The sequence below is a fragment of the Phyllobates terribilis genome, unplaced genomic scaffold (assembly GCF_046119375.1).
Source record: "Phyllobates terribilis strain yellow unplaced genomic scaffold, ASM4611937v1 Scaffold_3__8_contigs__length_932513732, whole genome shotgun sequence".
Classification (NCBI taxonomy): domain Eukaryota; kingdom Metazoa; phylum Chordata; class Amphibia; order Anura; family Dendrobatidae; genus Phyllobates; species Phyllobates terribilis.
Genome location: NW_027362763.1, coordinates 425,586,235 through 425,611,089, shown reverse-complemented (window position 1 = coordinate 425,611,089; position 24,855 = coordinate 425,586,235). Strand labels below are relative to the sequence as shown.

The 24,855-nt window shown below is 44.6% G+C and overlaps 1 protein-coding gene across 1 annotated transcript in view; it reads right to left on the bottom strand.

The window, feature by feature from the left end:
* The window catches only part of ZNF292 (zinc finger protein 292), a 44,324-nt gene extending 24,538 nt beyond the window's left edge, over positions 1 to 19,786 (bottom strand). Inside the window, exons 1-3 of the mRNA XM_073675676.1 lie at positions 19,493 to 19,786; positions 5,158 to 5,312; positions 4,529 to 4,607 (exon numbers count right to left, since the gene is read on the bottom strand). Coding sequence (XP_073531777.1) covers positions 4,529 to 4,607; positions 5,158 to 5,312; positions 19,493 to 19,672 — 414 coding nt within the window. The 5' untranslated portion in view covers positions 19,673 to 19,786. The remainder of the gene's footprint in view (positions 1 to 4,528; positions 4,608 to 5,157; positions 5,313 to 19,492) is intronic.
* Between the last annotated feature and the right edge of the window lie 5,069 nt (positions 19,787 to 24,855).

Genomic DNA, 24,855 nt, shown 5'->3' with positions numbered 1-24,855 from the left:
GCAGCTTCTTTCCTGCCAAGAGATCAGGTTTTGCTGCTGAAAAAACGGCTAATGTGAACATAGCCTAAAACTAATTCTTTACCTGCTGTTGATTTATTCATTCTGCCTCCCAAAGATCGCAGAAAGGCTCGGCGCACATTTATTCTGCACTCTACGCTGAGCGCTTACACCGGGGTTTCCATTTAAATCTCTTAAATACGTGATTCAGACAGAACCCCCTGGTGGAAGATTCCCTATAATGAGGCAGATGGACGCACCGTGGACATGTCTGACGTGTGATCCGGCGGTGTCCTTTTTAGGCGTGCATAAAAGGGCCATCAGCCAAAGTTTTGTGCACCTCTGAAAAAAAGGACACAGCTGAAGAGGCCAGATGGAGTCCTGAGTAACTCTGCTGCCTCATTATAAAGAATAGATTCCCTTGGGGGTTTCATCTGAATCATGACCCTTAGGAGATTTAGGAAAAGCCTATATAAGTGCTCAGTGTAGAGTACAGGATAAATGTGATCCAAAATGTTATGTAAAATGTTCTTAACAAAAGCTTGAAATCAATCCACAAAAAAAGAAGGTCCCCACACAGGTCCGTCATCTGTTAACAGAAATATAGGAGGCTTCGACGTTACTAGTAGCACAAAAACTCTGGAAAAGAGAAATGGCTCCTTGCCTCCCAATACAAATTCAGCGCTCCCAAATCCAAATTCCCCCATCCCCTCCTGAGCCCCACAGTGTGCCTAAACCACATTGGCTTAAACACTGTGTATTTCCCTGTTTGGATTGAAGATTTTATTTTCTGCATAATAAATTTTGGAAATTGGATACCACTCCGCTGGAAAACTTTTTCTTCTATGTTGATTACTGGTCACAGGACGGTGACCGGTAGAGTGAGTATCTAACGGGAGCTGCTTCACCTCCTTTTACTAAACCACATTTAGCATCCACGTTTGGCATTTCTGTAGTGATAAGAGCCCGCCTAATTTACAGGTGCATGTCTCCAGAAGCATGAGCTGGGCATAACGTACTGGTTGCCACAAAGTACTGGTCGCCACAACGGCAGTTGGCAGTTTTCACTCGGCAACATCCACGGCTTCTTGTTTCTGGAAAACTCCCATGGAGTCAAAATAGTCACTACACCTGTAGATAAATTCCCAAAGGGGGTATAATTTCCAAAATGGGGTATTCTGCTCTTCTAGCACTTAGGGGCTCTGTATATGGAGTCCGCAAACTAGTCTAGGAAAATCTACGCTCCAGGAGGCAAATAGCACTCCGTCCCTCCAGAGTCTCGCCGTATGGTCAAGCAGTACTATACAGCCACATATAGGGTAATTTCTACATTCAGCAAAAATTGTGGGACACATTTTTGTGCCATTTTTACTCATTTCCCAGTTTGAAAATGTACAATCTGGTGCTAAAAAAATTTTGGTGGTAAAAATTTAATTATTTTTTTCTTCTCTGCCCAATAGTATAAAATTCTGTGACCCACCTGGTGTGCCAATATGATCACTGCACCCCTAGATGAATTTATTGAGAGGTGTAGTTTGGGGAAGGGGGGGGGGGGGTTCTGCTGTTCTGGTACCTCAGGGGCTCTGCCAATGTGACATGGTACCCTCAAACCATTCCAGCAAGATCTGAACCCCAGTATAGCGCTTCTTCCCTTCTGAGCGTTGCACTGTGCCTCAAAAGTAGATTTCGACCACATATTGAGTATCTGTGTACTCGGGGAGAAATTGCACAACAAATTTTAGGGCTGTGTCAAACGAGACATGACACCCGCACACGATTCCATCAAAGGCTGTGTTCCAAAACGTCCAACTCCTACTTTCTGAGTCCTGCCGTACACCCAAACAGTTTTCCCCCACATAAGGGGTAGCTACGTACTCAGGAGAAATTGCACAACACATTTTGGGGTCTATTTCTCCTGGTACCCTATGGAGCTTGAAAAAAAAAAATGATTTTGTAAATTTTGGTGGAAAAATGAGAAATCGCTGGTCAACTTTTAACCCTTATAACTTCCTAACAAAAAAAATTATGTTTAAAAAATTGTGTTGATGAAAAGTAGATGTGACACCCCAGGGGTCTGGTTGCCACAGTGATAGAGATATTACGTCTGAGAGCAGGTGGGAGGTCTCTTGGTCAGGGATCCTATGCATGCCACACCTCCTGCCCAGTCCTGGGAGGGGAAGAACTTCCCCTATATAAACCTAGGGCTGAGGCAGGGTTAGTGTGTAGAGAAGAAGTAGAGACAGAGAAGCAGATATAGGAAAAGAACATCAGGAGCTCTGTGGGAGCAGTGCTACAAGGAGTCAGGGGCTGGCAGCTGCGGAGCTCGCCCTGACTGAGAAGTTACCACCGGACCCGGAGTCCGAGGCTGTGGGGACTAACTCCTATCCAGCAGCAGAAACCGACCGGCAGGGGATTGCAGGTCCTCTGGCCCAGAAACCCGAAGGCACGGTCACACGCGTGGGACCAGCACCGCCGTCGTGGAGCGGAAGCTACTAGAAGGCCCCGAGTCACCGGCCATACGGGTGAGCACCACACGGTACACTCAGGGACGTGGGCTACTTATATCCGCCTCTAGCAAGGTAGCCGGAAGAGTATCGTTAGTTTGGGAGGCCTACAACTCCGCCTGGCCAGGGGAGATCCCATCTGCTCAAGGACTGACCAGGCCCCAATCACTAGCCAGTACTCCGGGAGGGTCTATCTTTGTCATCAGTAAAGACCCTGAACTACACCGTACCGTCTCCGAGTGGTTCCTGCTACCCCCATCATCCACGTCGGCTGCCCTGAGGCCATACCCCTCCCGTTGGGGGTTATACTATCACGCTGCACAATCCTACCACCGGCCTCAGCGGTCTGCCCTGCAGCAGCGGTTCCTCAGCTGTACTCAACGGGTGGCGTAGTCGTCCAACATCTACCGCTAATACAGCGCCACTTAGTCTGACTCCCTGGGCACGGACCGGATCACCGCCACGAGACTACAACCCTCAAGAGATCCGGCTCCGGGTAAGCTCCCACGTGCGCAACGCAGCGCGACACAGGCCCAGGGGCGCGTCATAGACATGTGGGAAATGTTATTTATTAACTAGGGTATAAAAATTAAAACTTTGAAAATTGCAAAATTTTCGACAAATTTCCCTTTTTTTTTTCTTCACAAATAAAAAAGAGACATATCGAACAAATTTTACCCCTATCGTGAAGTATAATAAGTCACGAAAAAACAAGCTCAGAATTGGTGGGATGCGTTGAAGCTTTCCAGTTTTATTACCTCAAAGTGACATTGGTCAGAATTGTAACATTTGACCTGGTCATGAAGATGAAAACAGGCTCGGGGGTGAAGGGGTTAAAGCAAAAATGTCATAAGAATCATGCGGCCCAAACCAAATGCAACATGCATCAAGAGTCTTGCTGGTTGCAGCCACGTATGGGTTTCTCTGACACATTGTAGTTTCAGAGAAAACAAAATTTGAAGAGTCAGCCATCGACCAAATGGAGACTAGTCCATTCCGGTTCCCAGCTGGCTTCTCCCTGTCCTGCTGTATGACAGATCTCTCTCTAAGTACAGATTTGGGAAAGACAACATGATCACCCAGAGTAGGGTGAAGCCATCCGTCAGCCATAGTGGACTATTCAAGTCTCTTGTTATAGTCCCTCGCTGATTCATTAAGCTATATTTTCTCTGAAACACTTGGAGTTTCAGAAAAAGTCTTACTTGGCTGCAATCGAACAGTACAGCTGATTCATGCTGCCCATGGTTCAGCAGGCATGAATTTAGTTACATTAGACTGACCACACACATAAGAAAACTGTAGGCTGAATAGACTACCACGAATAACATGAGCACTTGACTCTCCGAGCAGTAATGAGTTTTAAATGGGGTGATTGAAGAATACCACTGCTAGATTGCTATGGCAGCAACTTATCTCCCCTTGGAATAAAAGGATTGGCCACTGAAATTCCAAAAGCCTGATGTCGGGAGGCCGCCATAGAAATCAGATGGTTGGCCGGTCCTGCCGAAATTAGTGCGTTCAGACTGCTTTTATCTAATGTGTATGGGGGCCTTTATCCATGAATTATACCTGTGACAATACTTGAAGTAGCACTCCAGACTGGTTACAGCATCATTAGCTTACAGTGAAGCTGGAAAGTAGCAGTATCATAGAGCAAATACCCAGCTGCCCACAGTGCTGGCGAGTGAAGCACTACTGCAGCACAACGCACTGTGAGAATAGTCTTCAGCTGTTAGCTGAAAACACCCGGAGCTTTGCGGATTAAGAAAAGCAAAAAAAAACATATGCTAAATGCAAGAAAGAAAAAAAAATTGCAATGCCAGATGTGCCATTTTTTGGTCACACCTCCCCAAAAAACAAATAAGACAACAATATATGTACCCCATAATGATAATAAAAAATAACAGCTCAGGGCACAAAAAGAAAGTCATTACACAGCTCCATCAATATAATTATGCTGCTCTCATAATAGGGGGCAAACACCCGGCAACAGTTTCCCTTTAATTTTGTGACATAAAATAATTTACCTTTATCGTGCCTTGAATTCTTTCCCAGTGATCATTGGGTAGCTCTTGAGGCAAACATAACAGGAGTTCAACACAGCTTCTACAAAACAAATGAGAGTGTTTTGTGCGCTTTTATAATTTGTAAGGAAAAATTAGATAAGAGAATGAGAACCTCTTAAGAGTTCAGTTCTTAACTGCCTTTTTCCCTGCGAGGCAAGAAACATTTTACCCATGGGAACAAAAACTATTTGGCAATCATCTATTGGTTGTAATTGTACATATTTCCTGTCATTTCTACATAGATGTGGCATACTGTTACAAGTTTTTTCAAAATTGCAGAAGTATCTGCAGATGTAATCAAATGTATTGAGGCATTTTCACAAAAGAATGACCATGCTGTCAATCTGAATGGTGTCCCAATTTCTGTGCTGGCTTTTCCATTCCTAAAAAAGATTTTGTCCACACGCAGTTTTCTCTAAATTGTCGCTGGGTTTCAGTGGTCAGTCCGAACATGGCCTAAGCCTATTTACTTGCTTAGTAAAGATATGCTGTTGTGCCCCTCACATTAGTGCTGTTTTTCATATTAGCAAGACAGACAAAAAAAACACTAAGAAAACAAAGATAATTTTTTTTTTGTTGGCAATACTTACAAAGCTAGCCGCTCCAGCACCAAGCTGACATTTTCACACTGCGATGTGAGGTATGGTCTGGCATTGGAGTAACTTTGGATGGCCACTGTGTACACTTCCAGTAGGGGCAGAGAGTCTTCAGAAGCTTTCCATTTCTCAGCATACTCAAGAAGAGTCTGTTTGAAACATTTAGGGCAACGTAAAGATAGATTATACTAATCCAACTAATGTAAAATCATTAACTTAAGACTTAAAGAATAAAAACGGTTTAAGAAAAAAAAAAGTCAGTGTTCCCTGTGATAACTGATCAGATATGTATCTTTATCAAACCCACTCATGATATAGAAGTCAATAAAATGTTGGCTGCTTTTGGGTAATGCTGAATTTAGTGTGTTCCCGTCTTACTTTTATGCCTGCAGTTATAGGTGCTCACTATAATAATAATATTTTTATTTATATAGCGACAACATTTTCCACAGCACTTTACAATTCAGACAATTTACAGCCATTATGGGCACTGTCCACATTGGGGCTCACTATCTAGATTCCCTATCAGTATGTGTTTGGAGTATGGGAGAAAACTGGAGAACCCGGAGGAAACCCACGCAAACACGTGGAGAACATACAAACTCCTTGCAGATGTTGTCCTTGGTGGGATTTGAACCCAGGACCCCAGCACTGCAAGGTTGCAGTGCTAACCACTGAGCCACCGTGCTGCCCATACTATCACCAGAATACGTGATAACTGTATGATCGCAGGAACCCCAAGCAATCACTACTGCACGAGTCATGCCTCATTCACTGTCTGTGGGACTTTTTTTAGTGCCTTTTTTAACTAACTTCTTGTTTTAACACGTCAATGTGAAGGAGGCCTAAGTGGGAGAGACCTGTCAACCAACCAATGCCAGACAGGAGTACTTGAATCCTCATTTCAGGGTTTTTCTTTTAATGAAAAAACAAAACAAAAAAACTGTGGCACGGTTTCATCAAGAACAGCATTGTTCACGCTGTTATTGATAGAGAGGAATGCAGGAGTCAGAGGCGTCGGATTTATTAAGAGGTGCATACATCTTAATGAATCAGGAGCACCTGAAAAGTGGTGCACGGATCACCACAAAATCTTACTCTAGTCAGGGACTAAAGTAAGATTTCTGTGATAAGGAACAGCACAGGCAGAGAGTCTAATTTATCACAGTCGCCTATTTTGGTGATTCTGGGCAAATCTGTCATGAAATAGCCAAAAGTCACAATATTTTTGCGCCTTAGATTTGTTTTCTTCAAAAAGCCACAACAATAAAAAGCGAAACACTGCAGTTTATATTTAATGCTGCTAATGGTTAGGCCAGCCTATAGCCACTGACAGGTTGCCTTTCATTTTTTTGTAACGTGCAGCTAGGTTCTGTAAAACTCAATTCAAACTTGCTTTGGACATGAATGTATATAGCATACAGCTTCAATAAGTTCAGACCTCAGCAGAAAAAAAGAAAGCTTCCCTAAAAAACATTAAAGGGAACCTGTCACGTCCTAACAGCCCTCTACACTGCCCCCATAGCGTTGTTAGTGATGCAATGTGCATCACTACCAAGCTGTTTTCATGAAAATTGGTGCAGCTATAATGATTTTATATCATTTAATATACTTAGATCCTACCTGCTCGTTCAGTCATAGGGGTGTGCTTATCATATTCAGTCATGGGCGGGTGCAGCTTTCCGTCACTGCTGGCTCCGCCCATGTATTTGAATCCTGCTCCTGGCAAGCGCTGATATTGTGGGGTACTTGTATATGTCCAGCCACTTGCGCAGTGAGGCTGTGTGATTACCAGCTTCACTGCACACGCGCGGGAACATAGCGCGTCATAGCGCATGTGCAGTGAAGCTGGTAGTCCCAGACTCACTGCGCAAGCGCAGAGAATAGAGCGTCATAGCGCATGCGCAGTGAAGCTGGTAATCACACAGCCTCACTACGCAGGCAGCCGGACATATATAAGTGCGCCTGCGTCCCACAATATCAGCGCTTGCCAGGAGCAGGATTCAAATACATGGGCGGCGCCAGCAGTGAGTGAATGCGGCGCCCGCCCATGACTAAAAATGATAAGCACGCTCCTATGACTGAAAACACAGGTAGGATCTAAGTATATTAAACGTTATAAAATCATTATAGCTGCACCAATTTTCATGAAAACAGCTTGTTAATGATGCACATTGCATCACTAAACGCTATGGGCACATTTTAGAGGGCAGCTAGGATGTGACAGGTTCCCTTTAAAGTGAACCTGTGAGCCGATTCATGCTTCCTGAGCCACAGACAACATGAATCATACAATGGCTGCGTTATTGAAATCATTCCTTGAAAAAGCTGCTCGTGGACAATGCATCTCAGACGACTAGTCCGAGGAAGACGCTCAGAGGCTTCCCCCCTCCCCAATCTGATAGGTTTCTCTGTATGTACATATATACCGAGAGACTTGTCAATGAAAGGGATCAGGGGAGATGCCAACAGGAACTAGCCTCGGACTAGCTAGCCAAAGAACAGTCCTCAACCGGCTTTTCAAAGTATGTTTTCTCTGAAATGTTGCACACAAAAGGTTACAATCACGCAGCCAGTGTCTGATTCATGCCACCAGTAGTTCAGGCATAGTAGATTGGATGACAGTTTCACTATAGGGAAGAATCTCTTTACATTAACCCTTGAGCACATTTATTCCTACTTTTAGGAGACACTATATGTACACTTTTTCCTCAATATGGTGGAAATGTTCACATTAGCGTCACATATAAAACCACTGGCAAAAAATGATGGAATCACCGGGCTCGGAGGATGTTCATTCAGTTTAATGTTGTTGAAAAAAAGCAGATCACAGACATGGCACAAAACTAAAGTAATTTCAAATGACAACTTTAGGGCTTTAAGAAACACTAAAAGAAATCAAGATTAAAAATGTGGTACTCAGTAAGGGTAATTTTTTTTCAGACCAAGCAGAGGGAAAAAATTATGAAATCACTCAATTCTGAGGAAAAAATTATGGAATCATGTAAAACAAACACAAAAGAACACTCCAATACATCAGTAGTATTTTGTTGCACCACCTCTGGCTTTAATAACAGCTTGCAGTCTCTGAGGCATGGACTTAATGAGTGACAAACAGTACTCTTCATCAATCTGGCTCCAACTTTCTCTGATTGCTGTTGCCAGATCAGCTTTGCAGGTTGGAGCCTTGTCATGGACCATTTTCTTCAACTTCCACCAAAGATTTTCAATTGAATTGAGATCTGGACTATTTGCAGGCCATGACATTGACCTTATGTGTCTACTTTCAATAAATGTTTTCACAGTTTTTGCTCTATGGCAGGATGCATTATCATCTTGAAAAATGATGTCATCATCCCCAAACATCCTTTCAATTGATGGGATAAGAAAAGTGTCCAAAATATCAATGTAAACTTTGGCATTTATTGAAGATGTAATGATAGCCATCTCCCCAGTGCCTTTACCTGACATGCAGCCCCATATCATCAATGACTGTGGAAATTTGCATGTTCTCTTCATGCAGTCATCTTTATAAATCTCATTGGAACGGCACCAAACAAAAGTTCCAGCATCATCACCTTGCCCAATGCAGATTCGCGATTCATCACTGAATATGACTTTCATCCAGTCATCCACAGTCCACGATTGCTTTTCTTTAGCCCATTGTAACATTGTTTTTTTCTGTTTAGGTGTTAATGATGGCTTATGTTTAGCTTTTCTGTATGTAAATTCCATCTCCTTTAGGCGGTTTCTTAAAGTTCGGTCACAGACATTGACTCCAGTTTCGTCCCTCATCTGTTTTGTTGTGCATTTCCTGTTTTGGAGACATATCGCTTTAAGTTTCCGGTCTTGACGCTTTGATGTCTTCCTTTAACAACCTTCCCATGTTGTCTGTATTTGGTCCAGATTTTAGACACAGCTGACAGTGAACAACCAACATCTTTTGCAACATTGCGTGATGATTTACCTTCTTTTAAGAGTTTGAGAATCCTCTCCTTTGTTTCAATTGACATCTCTCCTGTTGGAGCCAGGATTCTTGTCAGTACACTTGGTGTGATCACTCCTTTTTAGATGCAGACTAACGAGCAGATCTAATTTGATGCAGGTGTTAGTTTTGGAAATGAAAATTTACAGGGTGATTCCATAATTTTTTCCTCAGAATTGAGTGATTCCATAATTTTTTCCCTCTGCTTGCTCTGAAAAAAATTACCCTTACTGAGTACCACATTTTTTATTTTGATTTCTTTTAGTGATTCTTCAAGCCCTAAAGTTCCCATTTGAAATTACTTTAGTTTTGTGCCATGTCTGTGATCTACTTTTTTTCAACATTAAACAACTGAATGAACATCCTCCGAGCCCGGTGATTCCATAGTTTTTGCCAGGGGTTGTACATTTTCAATTTCTTTTCTGAGATCCGCTGCATTTGTTCTCTGGCAGTCACTGAGGATGTATTAAGCAAGTTTAGTTGTTCAATGATTTTCAGTAAAATGATGGCCACCTGAACAGAAACTGCATGGAGCAGATTTTGACACTCCGTTTTGTTTTCAGGGGTTTCACTCCTCTGCTCAGATAGCGGAACTTAGATGCAATAGTGACTGTAGCATTTAAGAGGACAGAAACCGGGAGAGGGGCTCCTGCAGTCATCTTATCCTGTGCAATTGGACTGGATTCAGGTGATCTGACACCTGAGGACATCTACAATTATATACAAATGCCACTTGGGGACATATATTTTATAAAATTGCCAAAAGTGGTAACTCGTACTGAACACGTAAAACTGAAGTGCGCTATCATTCAATGGAGTGGAAAATAGTAATACTAAAATATTAAATGTCCATATCACCTCACCAAAAAAATGGAACAAAAAGCATATCAAAAATCAGATGAACAGCAAAATGGTGCCAATAAAAACAACAGTATATGTGCAGTAAGCATAATCTGTCATCTTCTACTGTACATCTCATACATAGGAACATCCCTATTAGGCTGAGCTATGGTAAATATTAACCAAATGGCTCTGAAAATGTTATTTGCATAAGCCGTAAGGAGGCATCTAGTCTTGGTTCTTCTCATGCTGCAGCCTGTTCTTGAAGATGTCACACAGCCATCACTTCATGCTTCAAGGGAGTACAGCATGGCAGGACTGGGAAGTAGTAAGTGCAGTGTACAATGACCAGGAGTGACCCCAGTCATTCAGAACTGCTCACCAATCACAGAGCTATTCTTACACCATGTGACTGCCTGGCTGCTGAAAAGCATCTCTCTCAGGACAAGTGCTTCCATAAACAATTTATCTGATGCCCGCAGATTATTTCAGAAGCAAAAAAAAAAAAGACACCTCGGCTGCGACTGATGTATTGAACACAGAACATGAAAAGTAGAAATATTCTATTTTTATTTAAGTCGTGATGATTATAAGCTGCCTTCATTCAATCAAAATATTAAAAGGGTAAAGGAAATACATCATCAGTTTAAAGGGGTTATCCAGCTTTCTAATACCAATGTCTTATTCTAAGGCAGCAAGGTGGGGGTCCGACTAAAAGCACTCATGCGAGTGCCACATCCACCTCACAGTCTATATCAGTTTTCAGGCTGGGTTTGTACTTACTTGTACGCTATTTTTTTGCAGCCATTTAAGAAATTGCAGAGTTGCTCCGTTCACTTCACTGAAACAAGACTGCAATGTCTTAAATGGCAGCTAAAAAATATGAAGAGAGCATAAAAAAAGGCATTGGCACAAGTGTCGCAGCCTCTCCAGACAACTGATTTGAAGGGGGATAGTTGGACTCAACAATCTAATACTGATGGCGTATTCTAGGGTGAAATCGCCAAATTTAAAAGGCTAGGTGACTCCTTTAACTGCATTAAGAATTGATATACATCCAGCTTCTAATAGGTGAGCGTCAGCACACAAGTCACACTGCCTTATCAGTACTCATTCAGGAATAAGCCTGCATTACATTCTTCGGACTTCAAGGTCAGCAACACTGCTGTATTGCTTTCAGCAAACACCTGCGGCTTGAGGTTCCTCTTGGAGCCACAAACATCAGCTCTGCACTGTGCATTAACAGACACTACAGGAACAAGTTAAGCTCCAAGTATATGGTACTACTTGCTAATTCATTAGAAAGGGGATTATCCCATCTTCCTCCCTATTGCAACCAGCAATTGTTTCTGTCAGTAGTTGTAAATGTTGGCAGTAGTAATAGAGAAAAGTACAGCCTGCAGGTATAAGGCCTCAGCACACACGTGCGCTACTAGAGGAAAACTTTTGGTCACTTATGCTGGGTTTACATGTGTCGGTTGAGACTATAAAAAGACAAATATGGCTAGACAGGCCACTTGCACTTCCATGCACATAGAGCAATGAGTAGCATTCTAGTCTTGGCAGCACATCCCTGCTTACATAGGATAATGGGGTGCTGAAAATGATGATTTTTAAGTTCGCTGACCTCACGTCTTGCTCATTCGTCAGATGACTGCTGGTCAACTTGGGGAACCTGATAATTGGGAAAGAGCGTTCCTAGAAATGCTTGTTCCACAATTATCGACCCATTCAAAAGCAGCTTATGTTCTGAATAGGGTCTTAAGATGTTTGGTTAACACATTGAAGATCTATATCTGGCCTCCTATAGGCTGCAATGGCTGTCATCCGTGGCAGCTACAGAAAAGCTGAAATTACTCAGGTCTCTGCCATGATGAGTGTGTGAGTGTGTATAACACTAAAGGGGTAGTCTGAAATCCAAATTAATTTTCATCTTAAATACTACTTAATGCCATAATCTAAATTGTTTTTTAATATAATTAAATTTAAAAATCCATATCCTTCCCTAACTACGTTATCTAACGGCTTTTCTTTTTTTCCCCTACCTCTTTTTTGATGACACTTCATTTGAGAATGTTAGTGCATGCTGGGATACTCAAGCGAAGCGTCATCAGAGGGCAGAAGCTGCTGTCACTGACATAGCCCCTGCCCAATCCCTGAACCGAAGCATCATCAGTGACCTTCATTTCAGAGGCTGGACTAGTCCTTGCACAATGTGTACAATGACAAATCTTGCCGGTTCATAAATCAGTAATGAGCCGGCAAGAGACCGCACTGTCAGATTAACCAGAGTGCAGAGACCAGAAACATCTCTTGCAAGGGGAGCGCTGATCTCTGCATGTCAGGTACTATTACAACAAGCACTGACAGTGCACTCTGTTGTTGGCTCATTACAGTGGATCTCAGCTGGCGAGAGAGCGCACTGTCATTGTGCACGTCACAGGGACTAGCCCAGCCCCTGAAACAAAAGTCACCAATGACGCTTCATTTCAGGTAGGGGGCAGAGGCTGTGGGAGTGACAGCAGCCAGTGCCCCATGATGACACTTCATTTCAGTATACCAGCATGTACTGGAATTTTCAAATGAAGTGTCAAATAGTTTAGATTATAGCATTAAATAGATAGGGATTTAGGATGAAAATGAATTTGGACCACCCCTTTAAGACAGATGATACTTCAGTGTGTAGTAAAATATTAAAAACCTAGTGAAATTTTAAAAGAAAAGAAGTGTATCATCAGAAAATTACCTATCGTTTTAATCAGGTTTTTAAGTTGCTTTTATTTTTTAAACATTTTTGGCAATGCTTATTTTATCCAGATTACAAACTTTATTTAAAAAAACAGTAATCCTACAATATTCAAACTGGCCACTAGGGCTTTTTAGGCTCCTTCTTCTCGTCCTTTCAGTAAAAGCTTTCAGCAGTTTCCTTATCATCAGAGGCAGTATTACAATGTGAGGTAACCCCTCTGATAACAAGGGACCCACCAAACATAATAGGTGATGTCACAGCTGACCCTGCTCCCCTTCCTTCACAATGACCTTTTCACATGCCCATTTGACACTTCAAAACAAGATAGCTACAATGGTTGGATCTGACCCTATGTAAATGCGTTATTTCCTTAAGCAATTGGAAATCTGGATCTAAAAAAAAAAAAACCCAGCGGCCAGTGAGAGAATTGCAGATTTATTTTTTCTATTCTAATACAGATTGCGTCACGTAAAGAATAAAAAAAATTGGCAAAAATTGCATTTTTAATTTAATACATTGACACAAAAGACTGATTTAAACAATGTGTCGTTTTCTGATGACACATTCCTTTAAAGAGAACCTGTCAGCGGATGCATGCTGCCCAAATCATAGGCAGCATGGATCAGAAACTGGTTGCATGATTATATGTACAGATGTGGGAAAGGTCAACTGAAGTGGGGTGAGGAGAAGCCTGCCAGGAGGGGTGCCACACTACACTTGTCTATTCCTATAGTCACATGCTGGATCTTTAAACTAGGTTTTCTCTAAAATGACGGAACAATTCAGATAAAAACATACCTGCCAGCAATCATGCAGCAAGCGTTGGTCATGAACTAGCTGATCGGTACGTTTGAAAAATTAATGCAATTTTTTAGAGCGTTAATAACTAGTGTTGAGCGAGTATGTTCTATTAACACTTTCGCCGAGTATGCTCGGGTCGAGCTCCGAGTATTTATAGCTGCTCGGTGATATGGTTGAATCGCTCCCGTGTGCATGATTTGCATCTGTTTGACAGCTTTATTACATGTGAGGAACGTCTATTTCTTACACATTCCTCACATGTAATAAAGCTGTCAAACAATTGCAAATCATGCACACGGGAGCGATTCAACCATATCACCGAGCAGCTGTAAATACTCGGAGCTCGGCCCGAGCATACTCGGAACAGAACATACTCGCTCAACCCTTTAATAACCACTCACTTTGGAGGTGTTGGTGACTGACTGAACCTGTTCCTCCAGACAAAAACATGCTCAGCTGTACACAGCGTGTATATAGTCTCAGTGCAGAGGGGGAGATTGTGCATGTTGTAATCCAACATGCGTGACTCCTCTCCCCCTCCTATATATTTGATGGCAGGATGAATTCATTACATCCCCCCATAGCCGACATTCACTTAACGTTTAGAGCCTCCTTTAGTATTGAACTAAACTTTAATGTAATGTTCACACTTATAAAAAATAATTCCACTGGAGATTTAGGCACAGATACACATCAAAATCTGATTTTGCTTTTTGCGGATTTTGTCACGGATTTCAACTTTCTGCACTACAGAGCACAGAAAATCTGTGACATATGAACATGGAACTCTGTTCACATTAAAGGCTAAGTAAAAACGTGGATGCGATTTTGAGGACTAGAACTGACAACTTATAAGTTTAGTTTACTTTTCACGCAGGAAATCCTTACATTGTGTCCAGCTTTATATTTTCAGTACAAACATGTAAATCTGTTTTGTGTGAATATGGACTCAGTGCCCCATTATATCGTTTTCCTGCCCCTGGGGGCAGATTCGATCTCGCTTCTTCTGTCATGGGTGAATCTAGAACGGCTTCACATAACTGAAAGGGCTCGTGCAGACAATCGTGTTTTTGGTCCGAGTGCAATCCAACAAAACATTTGATTGCGTTCAGACCAATGTTAGCCGAAGGGGCGGTGCACATGTCCGGTTTTTCCTCTGAAAGAGCTTGTCCGAGGAAAGAAATTGCAGCATGAGCTATTTGCATCCGCCATTTGAATTGCACTCAACCATGCAAGTCAATGAGTCCTTGGGAATAAAAAACGAACTTCACTTGGATGACATCTGAGTGCAGTCCGATTTCCACAGACTCACGGAATGGAGAATTTTTTTCTCCATCTTCTCATCAGAGAAAATTGGATCACACTATGCTCACACTCTGATCAGAGTTTGATCAGTGTCATTGGCATAACTTGATCCAATTTTTTCTCAGATGACAAAAAACATGCTCCTCTGCACCTAGCCTTTGTGCAGAAATACAGTAAATCCCAGTGTCATGTCTAGTCACATTAAAAAATATATATCCTAGAGAAATTACAAAATAGCACTTTAGAGTCCCTTAAACAATGAAATTAAAGAACATATTTCTAGATGCTGTTTTTAGAATACATCTATCCATCTATGTTGCCCACAATCTAGATCTTGGCATTGATATGACATACCAGAATAGTTGGGTAAGCCTGCTGGTCTCCTGTGACAGACAACACAGCACACTGAAGCAGGGACAGCGCCCCATTATGACGTCCCATATTATAGCACACCTCTATAGATGGATGTGACAATTTGGGAGGGGGATGTTTATTACTACTATTGGCACCCTGAGTGTCAGCATACCCCTTGTTCCCTGCAGCAATCACCACATTCATCAACAGGGCGCACACCTTTTTGGTGGACTACTGAGTGGGGCTAACAGTGGTATTCTGACACTATTAAAGTGGTTGTCCTTTTCCAAAGATTATTGTCAGAAGCTCACGGACACAATAAAGAAAACAAAAATAAACAAATAAATGAAACACCCCTCACTGCTGCTACGGTGATTGTGTACAAGGTAAAATAAAAATAAGTGAAAGCGGGAATACTCTCAGTTCCAATACTTGAGTGATCTTTGCTGGTCCCATCTAGCCACAGCACAATTGCTCACTATGGGGATGTTCACACTGAGGTTTTTTAAAGCATGAAAAGCGTTTCAAATCTGTTTTTAACAAGCTCCCGTTTATTTGATGGGAAAATGCACCTATAGTGCACATGGAGCGAGTTTTAATGCATGGTAAGAAAAAAGCATCTCGTCAATTCTTTTGTGTTTTTTTCCTCATAAATATCAGTGTTTTGTCGCTGTTTTTGTCACATTTTTAAGCAATATTTTTTTTCACACCGCATATTATGATTAAAAGCAGATCAAAAACCAAATTACAAAGTGTTTCAAAACTGTGCCAAAACCAAGTGATTATTACAAAGGGTTTTTTATATGGATCTTCGAACCTAACAAAATCACATTAAAAACTATGTGAACCAGGACCAATCACTTGTTGAAGCAGTTATGGCGTGGGCATTTCCTTACACTGGACTGAAACAATCAGTAGTGATCTGGTAGTCACCAGGACAGAGCGAGCTGGGGAGGGTGAGCATCACTTTTTTTAACCATTCTGAGGATTTCAAAAAAATATTGTTATCTGCTTGACAACCCCCTTTACTAAAAAATGTGATGCAAATTCAAGCGGTCACGTAACAACATCCAATAGCTGGTGAAGAGAAGATGAGAACTTAAAGGGGATGTCCTCTACTGAACAACCCATTACCCCCGTCAAGACATGCACCATACATGTACAGTGCAAGTCGGAAGAGGCTGTATAGAGCAGTATTATGGGGTGAACCCACCCCATACCCAGTAGGTGATTGTTGTGTCTTAGGCTATGTGCCCACGATGAAGAAATGCTGCAGATTTTTCTTGAGCGTTTCTGCATCTCCCTGGCAGAAGAAACGCACGCGGATTGTACATGCGGATTGTACATGCGCTTTTTCTGCCGGGTAGAAGCGTTTTGAACATGCGATTTCGCATGCGGGTTGTCAAGAGCTTTTCCAAGCAATTTTAGCATCACTTGGAAAAGTGCTTGACAACTTGGTCACACTATATAAATCCATGCAACCGGCATGGATTTATATGGTGTGACCAAGTTACGATGCTGCAAATGCAGCATCAATAGTAAAAAAAAAAAAAAAAAAAAAAGAATAAAAATGGTGAAAAAAAAAATAAAAATTTATACTCGCCTTCCGATGGCCCCCGGTCTCCCTCTCCGGTGCGTCCGGTGTCTTCAGCGGCTCGCGGTGGTGTAAAAGGACCTTCCATGACGTCATTTAGTCATGTGACAGGTCACGCGAACGCAGACGTCAGCGGTTGCATGACCTGTCACATGACTAAATGACGTAATGGAAGGTCCTTTTACCACCGGGAGCAGCCGAAGAGCCAGCAGCGCCGCCGGGAGCAGACAGGGAGGTCATCAGAAGGTAAGTATATGTTTATTTTAATTATTTTTTTAACTACAGGTACTATGGTACCCGGGTCTGGAGGAGAGTCTCCTCTTCTCCAGAACCAGCTACCATCCGCGTATTGAATTGCATAATATCCGCATGTGTACATGTAGTCATGCAGTCCAATGCAAGTCAATGGCGGCTAAAACGCCGCGATTCCGCAAAATTAATGGCTGTGCTGCGGACCTTTCCGCAATGATAATCCGCAGCGGAAATTTCCGCAGCATGTGCACAACACATGCGGATCATTGGGGACCATTGCAGACCTATTACCAAGCGCTTTTTAAGCGTTTCCACGGCGGAAATTACGCTGCGGAAACTATTAAAAAAACGCATAGCAGCACGCAGCCTTACAGCTAGGACCTGCCTCTATCACGGGTGGAGTGGAGCTCCTCCCGCAATTGTTAACTGCTGCTGTCAATCTCTGACAGCAGTATTTAACACACGCCGCCATATGTGCGAGTCACTCCATGCACCCAATACGTGATCACCAATGGGTTGCTATGCCAGCAAGGAAGTCTACTAAAAAAAAATGCTTAAAAAAAAAACCTTGTGGTATCGTCATGCTCAGAAATATCCGATCTCTCAAAATATAAAAATAAGTAACCCAATCGGTAAACACCATGAACGTAAAATAATTAAAGAACGCCAAAATTACAGTTTTTCTAGTCGCTGCAATTCCACAAAATATGCTGTAACAAGCGATCAAATCATCCCAAAATGGTATCAATAAAAACACTCTCGCCCTACAAAAATAAGCCATCACACAGCTCCATCGAGTGAAAAATAAAACTGTTATGGGTCTCGAAAAATGGTGACAACACTCCAATTTTTTTTTTTTTTGCAAACTTGGATTTTTTTTTTTTCAATCCTAAAATAATAAAAACACTGCACGTTTAGTATTGCAGCAATCGCACAGATGAGGACAATCATATTGCATAGTCATTTTTACCACAAAATGTACACCGAAAATACAATTTCCAAAAAACAAATGTCAGAATTGCGTTTTTTCACAATTTCTCCACATTTGAATTTTTTCCCCCGTTTTCCAGTACTCTATAAAATGAATGGTGTCATTCAAAACTACAACCCGTCCCGCAAAAAAACAAGCTCTCATACGTCTATGTTGACAGAAAAATAAGGAGTTATGGTTCTGGAAAGAAGGAGAGGAAAAGATAGAAACTGGCCAATCCTGAAGGGTTTAATAATGTGTGGTGAGTAATTATATATATATATATATATATATATATATATATATATATATATATAGCGAATACTCACCTCCTGTACCATCGCTGTTTCCCCTGCTGGCATTAACATCCGGCCGGTGGCACCACTGAATTCTGCATCTGACCAGGGCTGAATACAGAATAGCAGGGTACCACGGACCCATCAATAAGGACTTGGCCCGTGGTGGACGACCTTCGTATGATAGTGCCCTAACAGCAGGAAACAACCATTACTCAGCTGCTAAGTCCAGCACCAGTGGCCTGCTGCTTCCTGCAGCGAAGACATCATGTGACTGCTTTAGCCAATCACTGGCCTCAGGAGTGATGCTTGCGTGTATGGAATGAGACTGCTGAGCTCTGTGATTCGTTGCAGCAGTCACATGAATGGTGTCATGAGGTCATCGGTGCACTTTAAATGTTTCCCATGCTTGGTTGCTAAAGGCAAGGAGGATTCCTTATGTAATGTATGAGGCCCCATGTTAACGAGAACAAAGCCATGAAGTACTGACAATATGCAGAAGGTGAACCAGCGACTGCCCATGTCTGCACTGGGAGTTGTGGGCAAGCATGGGGGCAGCAGTCAGTAATCCACAATCCCCTCAGAGGCTATGCTGCAGCTGAATCAGGCTTGAATGGAGATGGGAGGGGGCTGCACAATCCGATCTCAATGCCCTCACAATGTAACCTCACTCACAGGCTGCACTGTCAGGGTGGGCAGCTCCCAGCACTGAGCCCCCAGCCCTCGTCCTGGCTTACAGGAGGTGCAGAGCGGAGATCGGGCGGCCGCGATCACAGCAGGAGGGCGTGGAGACCCCCCGAGGATGTTGTATGTCAGGCAGTGCAGTGGCCCGAGGTCACGGACCCGCACGTACAATGGCCGTGGCCTTCCTTCCTTGCAGGGTTACCCACGACTGGTCTACGGCCTATCATGGAGCCCGCAGCGGCCTCTCCATGCACCGTGATCCGCAGGCATTAGTCCACGAGCAGGGCAGGAGGTGGCGCCCGGCGCGGAGCGGGCACCGGTGACAGGCCCGCACATGTATGTAGTATGTAAACACACAAAGGAGCCGCGGACCCGCCCAGTACACGGCCTCCATTACTGCTGCGGGGACCGTGCCCACAATGCCCGGTGTAACACGGCGGAATGGAGGAGCCAGACCCGCCCGGAGCGGCCAATCTCCCGCAGCGCCACACTCACTGACCTGACAGAAGCGCTGGCAGTAGTCGCTGGCTGCCTGCAAGGCCTCGTCCTCTCCCGCGCCTCCTACCGTCCGCAGGTGGCTCTCTAGCTCCTGCAGCCTTTCCTCCAGGTGCGGGAGTTCGGTGGAGACGTCGGGGCCGGAGCTAAGGCCGCTCTCCCTCTCGGCCTCCCCGTCCGCCATATTCACACCCCGCTCCGTCTCGTACACACAAACTCTCTCTCCCTCACACACCGCCACTCGGCGGTCGTGTCTAGAATGGAGTTGCGCCTGCTAGGTCTGACGTGGGCGTCACGTGCTGCCAGCGCTCACGTGACTCGGCCTTCCTTTCGCATTCAGTGCGGCGCCAGCAGAGAGACCAGCACCTAGCCATACAGGGACTGAGGAGAGAAACCAGCACCTAGCCATACAGGGACTGAGGAGAGAAACCAGCATCTAGCCATACAGGGACTGAGGAGAGAAACCAGCACCTAGCCATACAGGGACTGAGGAGAGAAACCAGCACCTAGCCATACAGGGACTGAGGAGAGAAACCAGCAGCTAGCCATACAGGGACTGAGGAGAGAAACCAGCATCTAGCCATACAGGGACTGAGGAGAGAAACCAGCATCTAGCCATACAGGGACTGAGGGAGAGAAACCAGCACCTAACCATACAGGAACTGAGGAGAGAAACCAGCACCTAGCCATACAGGGACTGAGGAGAAAAACCAGCACCTAGCCATACAGGGACTGAGGAGAAAAACCAGCACCTAGCCATACAGGGACTGAGGAGAGAAACCAGCATCTAGCCATACAGGGACTGAGGAGAGAAACCAGCACCTAGCCATACAGGGACTGAGGAGAGAAACCAGCACCTAGCCATACAGGGACTGAGGAGAGAAACCAGCATCTAGCCATACAGGGACTGAGGGAGAGAAACCAGCACCTAACCATACAAGAACTGAGGAGAGAAACCAGCACCTAGCCATACAGGGACTGAGGAGAGAAACCAGCACCTAGCCATACAGGGACTGAGAGGAGAAACCAGCACCTAGCAATACAGGGACTGCTGGGATAAACCAGCACCTAGCCATACAGGGATTGAGGAGTGAAAGCAGCACCTAGCCATATAGGGACTGAGAGGAGAAACCAGGACCTAGCCATACAGGGACTGCTGGGATAAACCAGCACCTAGCCATACAGGAACTGAGGAGAGAAACCAGCACCTAGCCATACAGGGACCGAGGAGAGAAACCAGCATCTAGCCATACAGGGACTGAGGAGAGAAACCAGCATCTAGCCATGCAGGGACTGAGGAGAGAAACCAGCACCTAGCCATACAGGGACTGAGGAGAGAAACCAGCACCTAACCATACAGGAACTGAGGAGAGAAACCAGCACCTAGCCATACAGGGACTGAGGAGAGAAACCAGCTTGTAGCCACACAGGGACTGAGAGGAGAAACCAGCACCTAGCAATACAGGGACTGCTGGGATAAATCAGCACCTAGCCATACAGGGACTGAGGAGTGAAAGCAGCACCTAGCCATATAGGGACTGAGAGGAGAAACCAGGACCTAGCCATACAGGGACTGCTGGGATAAACCAGCACCTAGCCATACAGGAACTGAGGAGAGAAACCAGCACCTAGCCATACAGGGACTGAGGAGAGAAACCAGCATCTAGCCATACAGGGACTGAGGAGAGAAACCAGCACCTAGCCATACAGGGACTGAGGAGAGAAACCAGCACCTAGCCATACAGGAACTGAGGAGAGAAACCAGCACCTAGCCATACAGGGACTGAGGAGAGAAACCAGCTTGTAGCCATACAGGGACTGAGAGGAGAAATCAGCACCTAGCAATACAGGGACTGCTGGGATAAACCAGCACATAGCCATACAGGGACTGAGGAGCGAAAGCAACACCTAGCCATATAGGGACTGAGAGGAGAAACCAGCACCTAGCCATACAGGGACTGCTGGGATAAACCAGCACCTAGCCATACAGGGACTTCTGGGAGAAACCAGCTCGTAGCCATACAGGAACTGCTGAGAGAAACCAGCTTGTAGCCATACAGGGACTGCGGGGCGAAACCAGCTCGTAGCCATACAGGGAGAGAAACCAGAACCTAGCCATACAGGGACTGCTGGGAGAAACCAGCTCATAGCCATACAGGGACTGAGGAGAGAAACCAGAACCTAGCCATACAGGGACTTAGGAGAGAAACCAGCTCGTAGCCATACAGGGTCTGCTGGGAGAAACCAGCTCGTAGCCATACAGGGACTGAGAGGAGAATGCAGCACCAAGCCATACAGGGACTGCTGGGATAAACCAGCACCTATCCATACAGGGACTGCTGGGGAGAAACCAGCTTGTAGCCATACAGGGACTGCTGGGAGAAACCAGCTTGTAGCCATACAGGGACTGAGGGGAGAAACCAGCACCTAACCATACAGGGACTTCTAGGAGAAACCAGCTCGTAGCCATACAGGGACTGCGTGGAGAAACCATCTAGTTGCCATACAGGAACTGCTGAGAGAAACCATCTAGTTGCCATACAGGGACTGCAGGGCGAAACCAGCTCGTAGCCATACAGGGACTGAGGAGAGAAACCAGAACCTAGCCATACAGGGACTGCTGGGAGAAACCAGCTCGTAGCCATACAGGGACTGAGGAGAGAAACCAGAACCTAGCCATACAGGGACTGAGGAGAGAAACCAGAACCTAGCCATACAGGGACTGAGGAGAGAAACCAGCTCGTAGCCATACAGGGTCTTCTGGGAGAAACCAGCTCGTAGCCATACAGGGACTGAGAGGAGAGACTCACAGTGTAATACAAGGAGTGTGGATAGAGAGCAGGACATAGTAATACAGGGACTGCGGGGAGAGACCAAGCACGTAGCAATACAGACTGCGGAGAGAGACCAGCATACAGTAAAACACAGACTGCGGAGAGAGACCAGCATGTAGTAATACAGAGCTGGTGGAGAGAGACAAGTATGTAGTAAGACAGGGACTGTGGAGAGAGACCATCATATAGTAAAACACAGAATGCGGAGAGAGACCAGCATGTAGTAATGCAGGGACTGTGGAGAGAGACCAGCATTTAGTAATACAGGGACTGTGAGGAGAGACCAGCATACAGTAAAACACAGACTGTGGGGAGAGACCAGCACATACTGTAGTAATACAGGGACTGTGGAGAAAGACCAGCATTTAGTAAGACAGGGACTGTGAGGAGAGACCAGCATACAGTAAAACACAGACTGCGGAGAGAGACCAGCATGTAGTAATACAGAGCTGGTGGAGAGAGACCAGTATGTAGTAAGACAGGGACTGTGGAGAGAGACCATCATATAGTAAAACACAGACTGCGGAGAGAGACCAGCATGTAGTAATGCAGGGACTGTGGAGAGAGACCAGCATTTAGTAATACAGGGACTGTGAGGAGAGACCAGCATACAGTAAAACACAGACTGTGGGGAGAGACCAGCACATACTGTAGTAATACAGGGACTTCGAGGAGAGGCCAGCTTTTACTGCAGTAATATAGGAACTGCGAGGAGAGGCCAGCACATACTGTAGTAATACAGGGACTGCGAGGAGAGGCCAGCACATACTGTAGTAATACAGGGACTGCGAGGAGAGGCCAGCACATACTGTAGTAATACAGGGACTGCGAGGAGAGGCCAGCACATACTGTAGTAATACAGGGACTTCGAGGAGAGGCCAGCACATACTGTAGTAATACAGGGACTGCGAGGAGAGGCCAGCACATACTGTAGTAATACAGGGACTTCGAGGAGAGGCCAGCTTTTACTGTAGTAATACAGGGACTTCGAGGAGAGGCCAGCTTTTACTGTAGTAATATAGGAACTGCGAGGAGAGGCCAGCACATACTGTAGTAATACAGGAACTGCGAGGAGAGGCCAGCACATACTGTAGTAATACAGGAACTGCGAGGAGAGGCCAGCACATACTGTAGTAATACAGGGACTTCGAGGAGAGGTCAGCACATACTGTAGTAATACAGGGACTGCGAGGAGAGGCCAGCATGTACTGTAGTAATGCAGGCGTGCAAGGAGAGGCCAGCACATACAGTATTAATACAGGCACTGCAAGGAGAGGCCAGCACATAGTAATTCACTTAATTTCATCATCATCATCATCATCATCAATCCATTCTTTCCTCTACTTGTGAAATGTTCCCTGTGCCATTTGGCTGCAACACAACCCCAAAGCATGATTGATCCACCTGCATGCTTAATGGTTGGCGAGATGTTCTTTTCCTGAAATTTTGTGCCCTTTTTCCTCCACACATACCTTAAATCATTGTGGCCAAAGAGTTCTATTTTAACCTCATCGGTCCACAGGACTTGTGTCCAAAATGCATCAGGCTTGTTTAGATGTTTTTTTGCATACTTCTGATGCTGAATTTTATGGTGAGGACAGAGAAGGGACTTCCTTCTGATGACTCTTCCATGAAGGCCATATTTGTGCAGGTGACTCTGAACAGTAGAACAATGTAGCACAACTCCGGGAGTCTGCTAAATCTTTCTGAAAGTCTTTTGCAGTCAAGCGGGGGTTCTGATTTGCCTCTCTAGCAATCCTACGAGCACTGAAATTTTGCTTGGTTTTTCAGACCTTATCTTGACCTCCACTGTTCTTGTTAGCTGCCATTTCTCAATTACATTTCAAACTGAGGAAAGGGCAACTTGAAAACGCTTTGCTATCTTCTTATCGCCTTCTGCTTTCTGGACCTCCACCATATTCACTTTCAGAGTGCTAGGCAGCTGTTGTCACGCAAGGTGTAGGAAAGACTTAGTGCAACACAAAGGGAAGAGGGAAAGGAAGCCCAGACTCTAGGGAAAGGGGGAAGTAGAGACCTTCTAGGCTGATCTACTATCACCCTGTCTCCACTAACTTCCCTGTATTGGCTCTTTACTAATCGCCGCATGCGAACCTCACCCTGTCTTTTCCTGGCGTTTGGCCCTGGCTAGGAAAGGGAGGGGGATGGGCACTAGTCGATCCCCACTGACCACTAAAGACAACAAGGGGGGAACAAACAAGGCAAGATAGCTTAGCTTTTAGTCGACTTCAGAGAGATTAACACCCGTCCTCATAGCTCCAGAGAGGATGAAGTAATGCACTTGCTCCGAGCCTTCACAAAGGGAAATGTGAGTATCACCGGCACCTTCCTCCAGCAGACAGCAGGTATTTATACACCCAGACCAGGGTGTTAATTAGCCAGAGGAAGGTTTCCGCTGGGTCCTAGAGAGACAGCCTCTAAGAAAGTGTCTGTAATGCCAAACGTAGAGATCTCCTGCAATCAACTGCAAGGAGACTCCCTTCTGACACACCCGTGACAGCTGCTTAGAAGAACC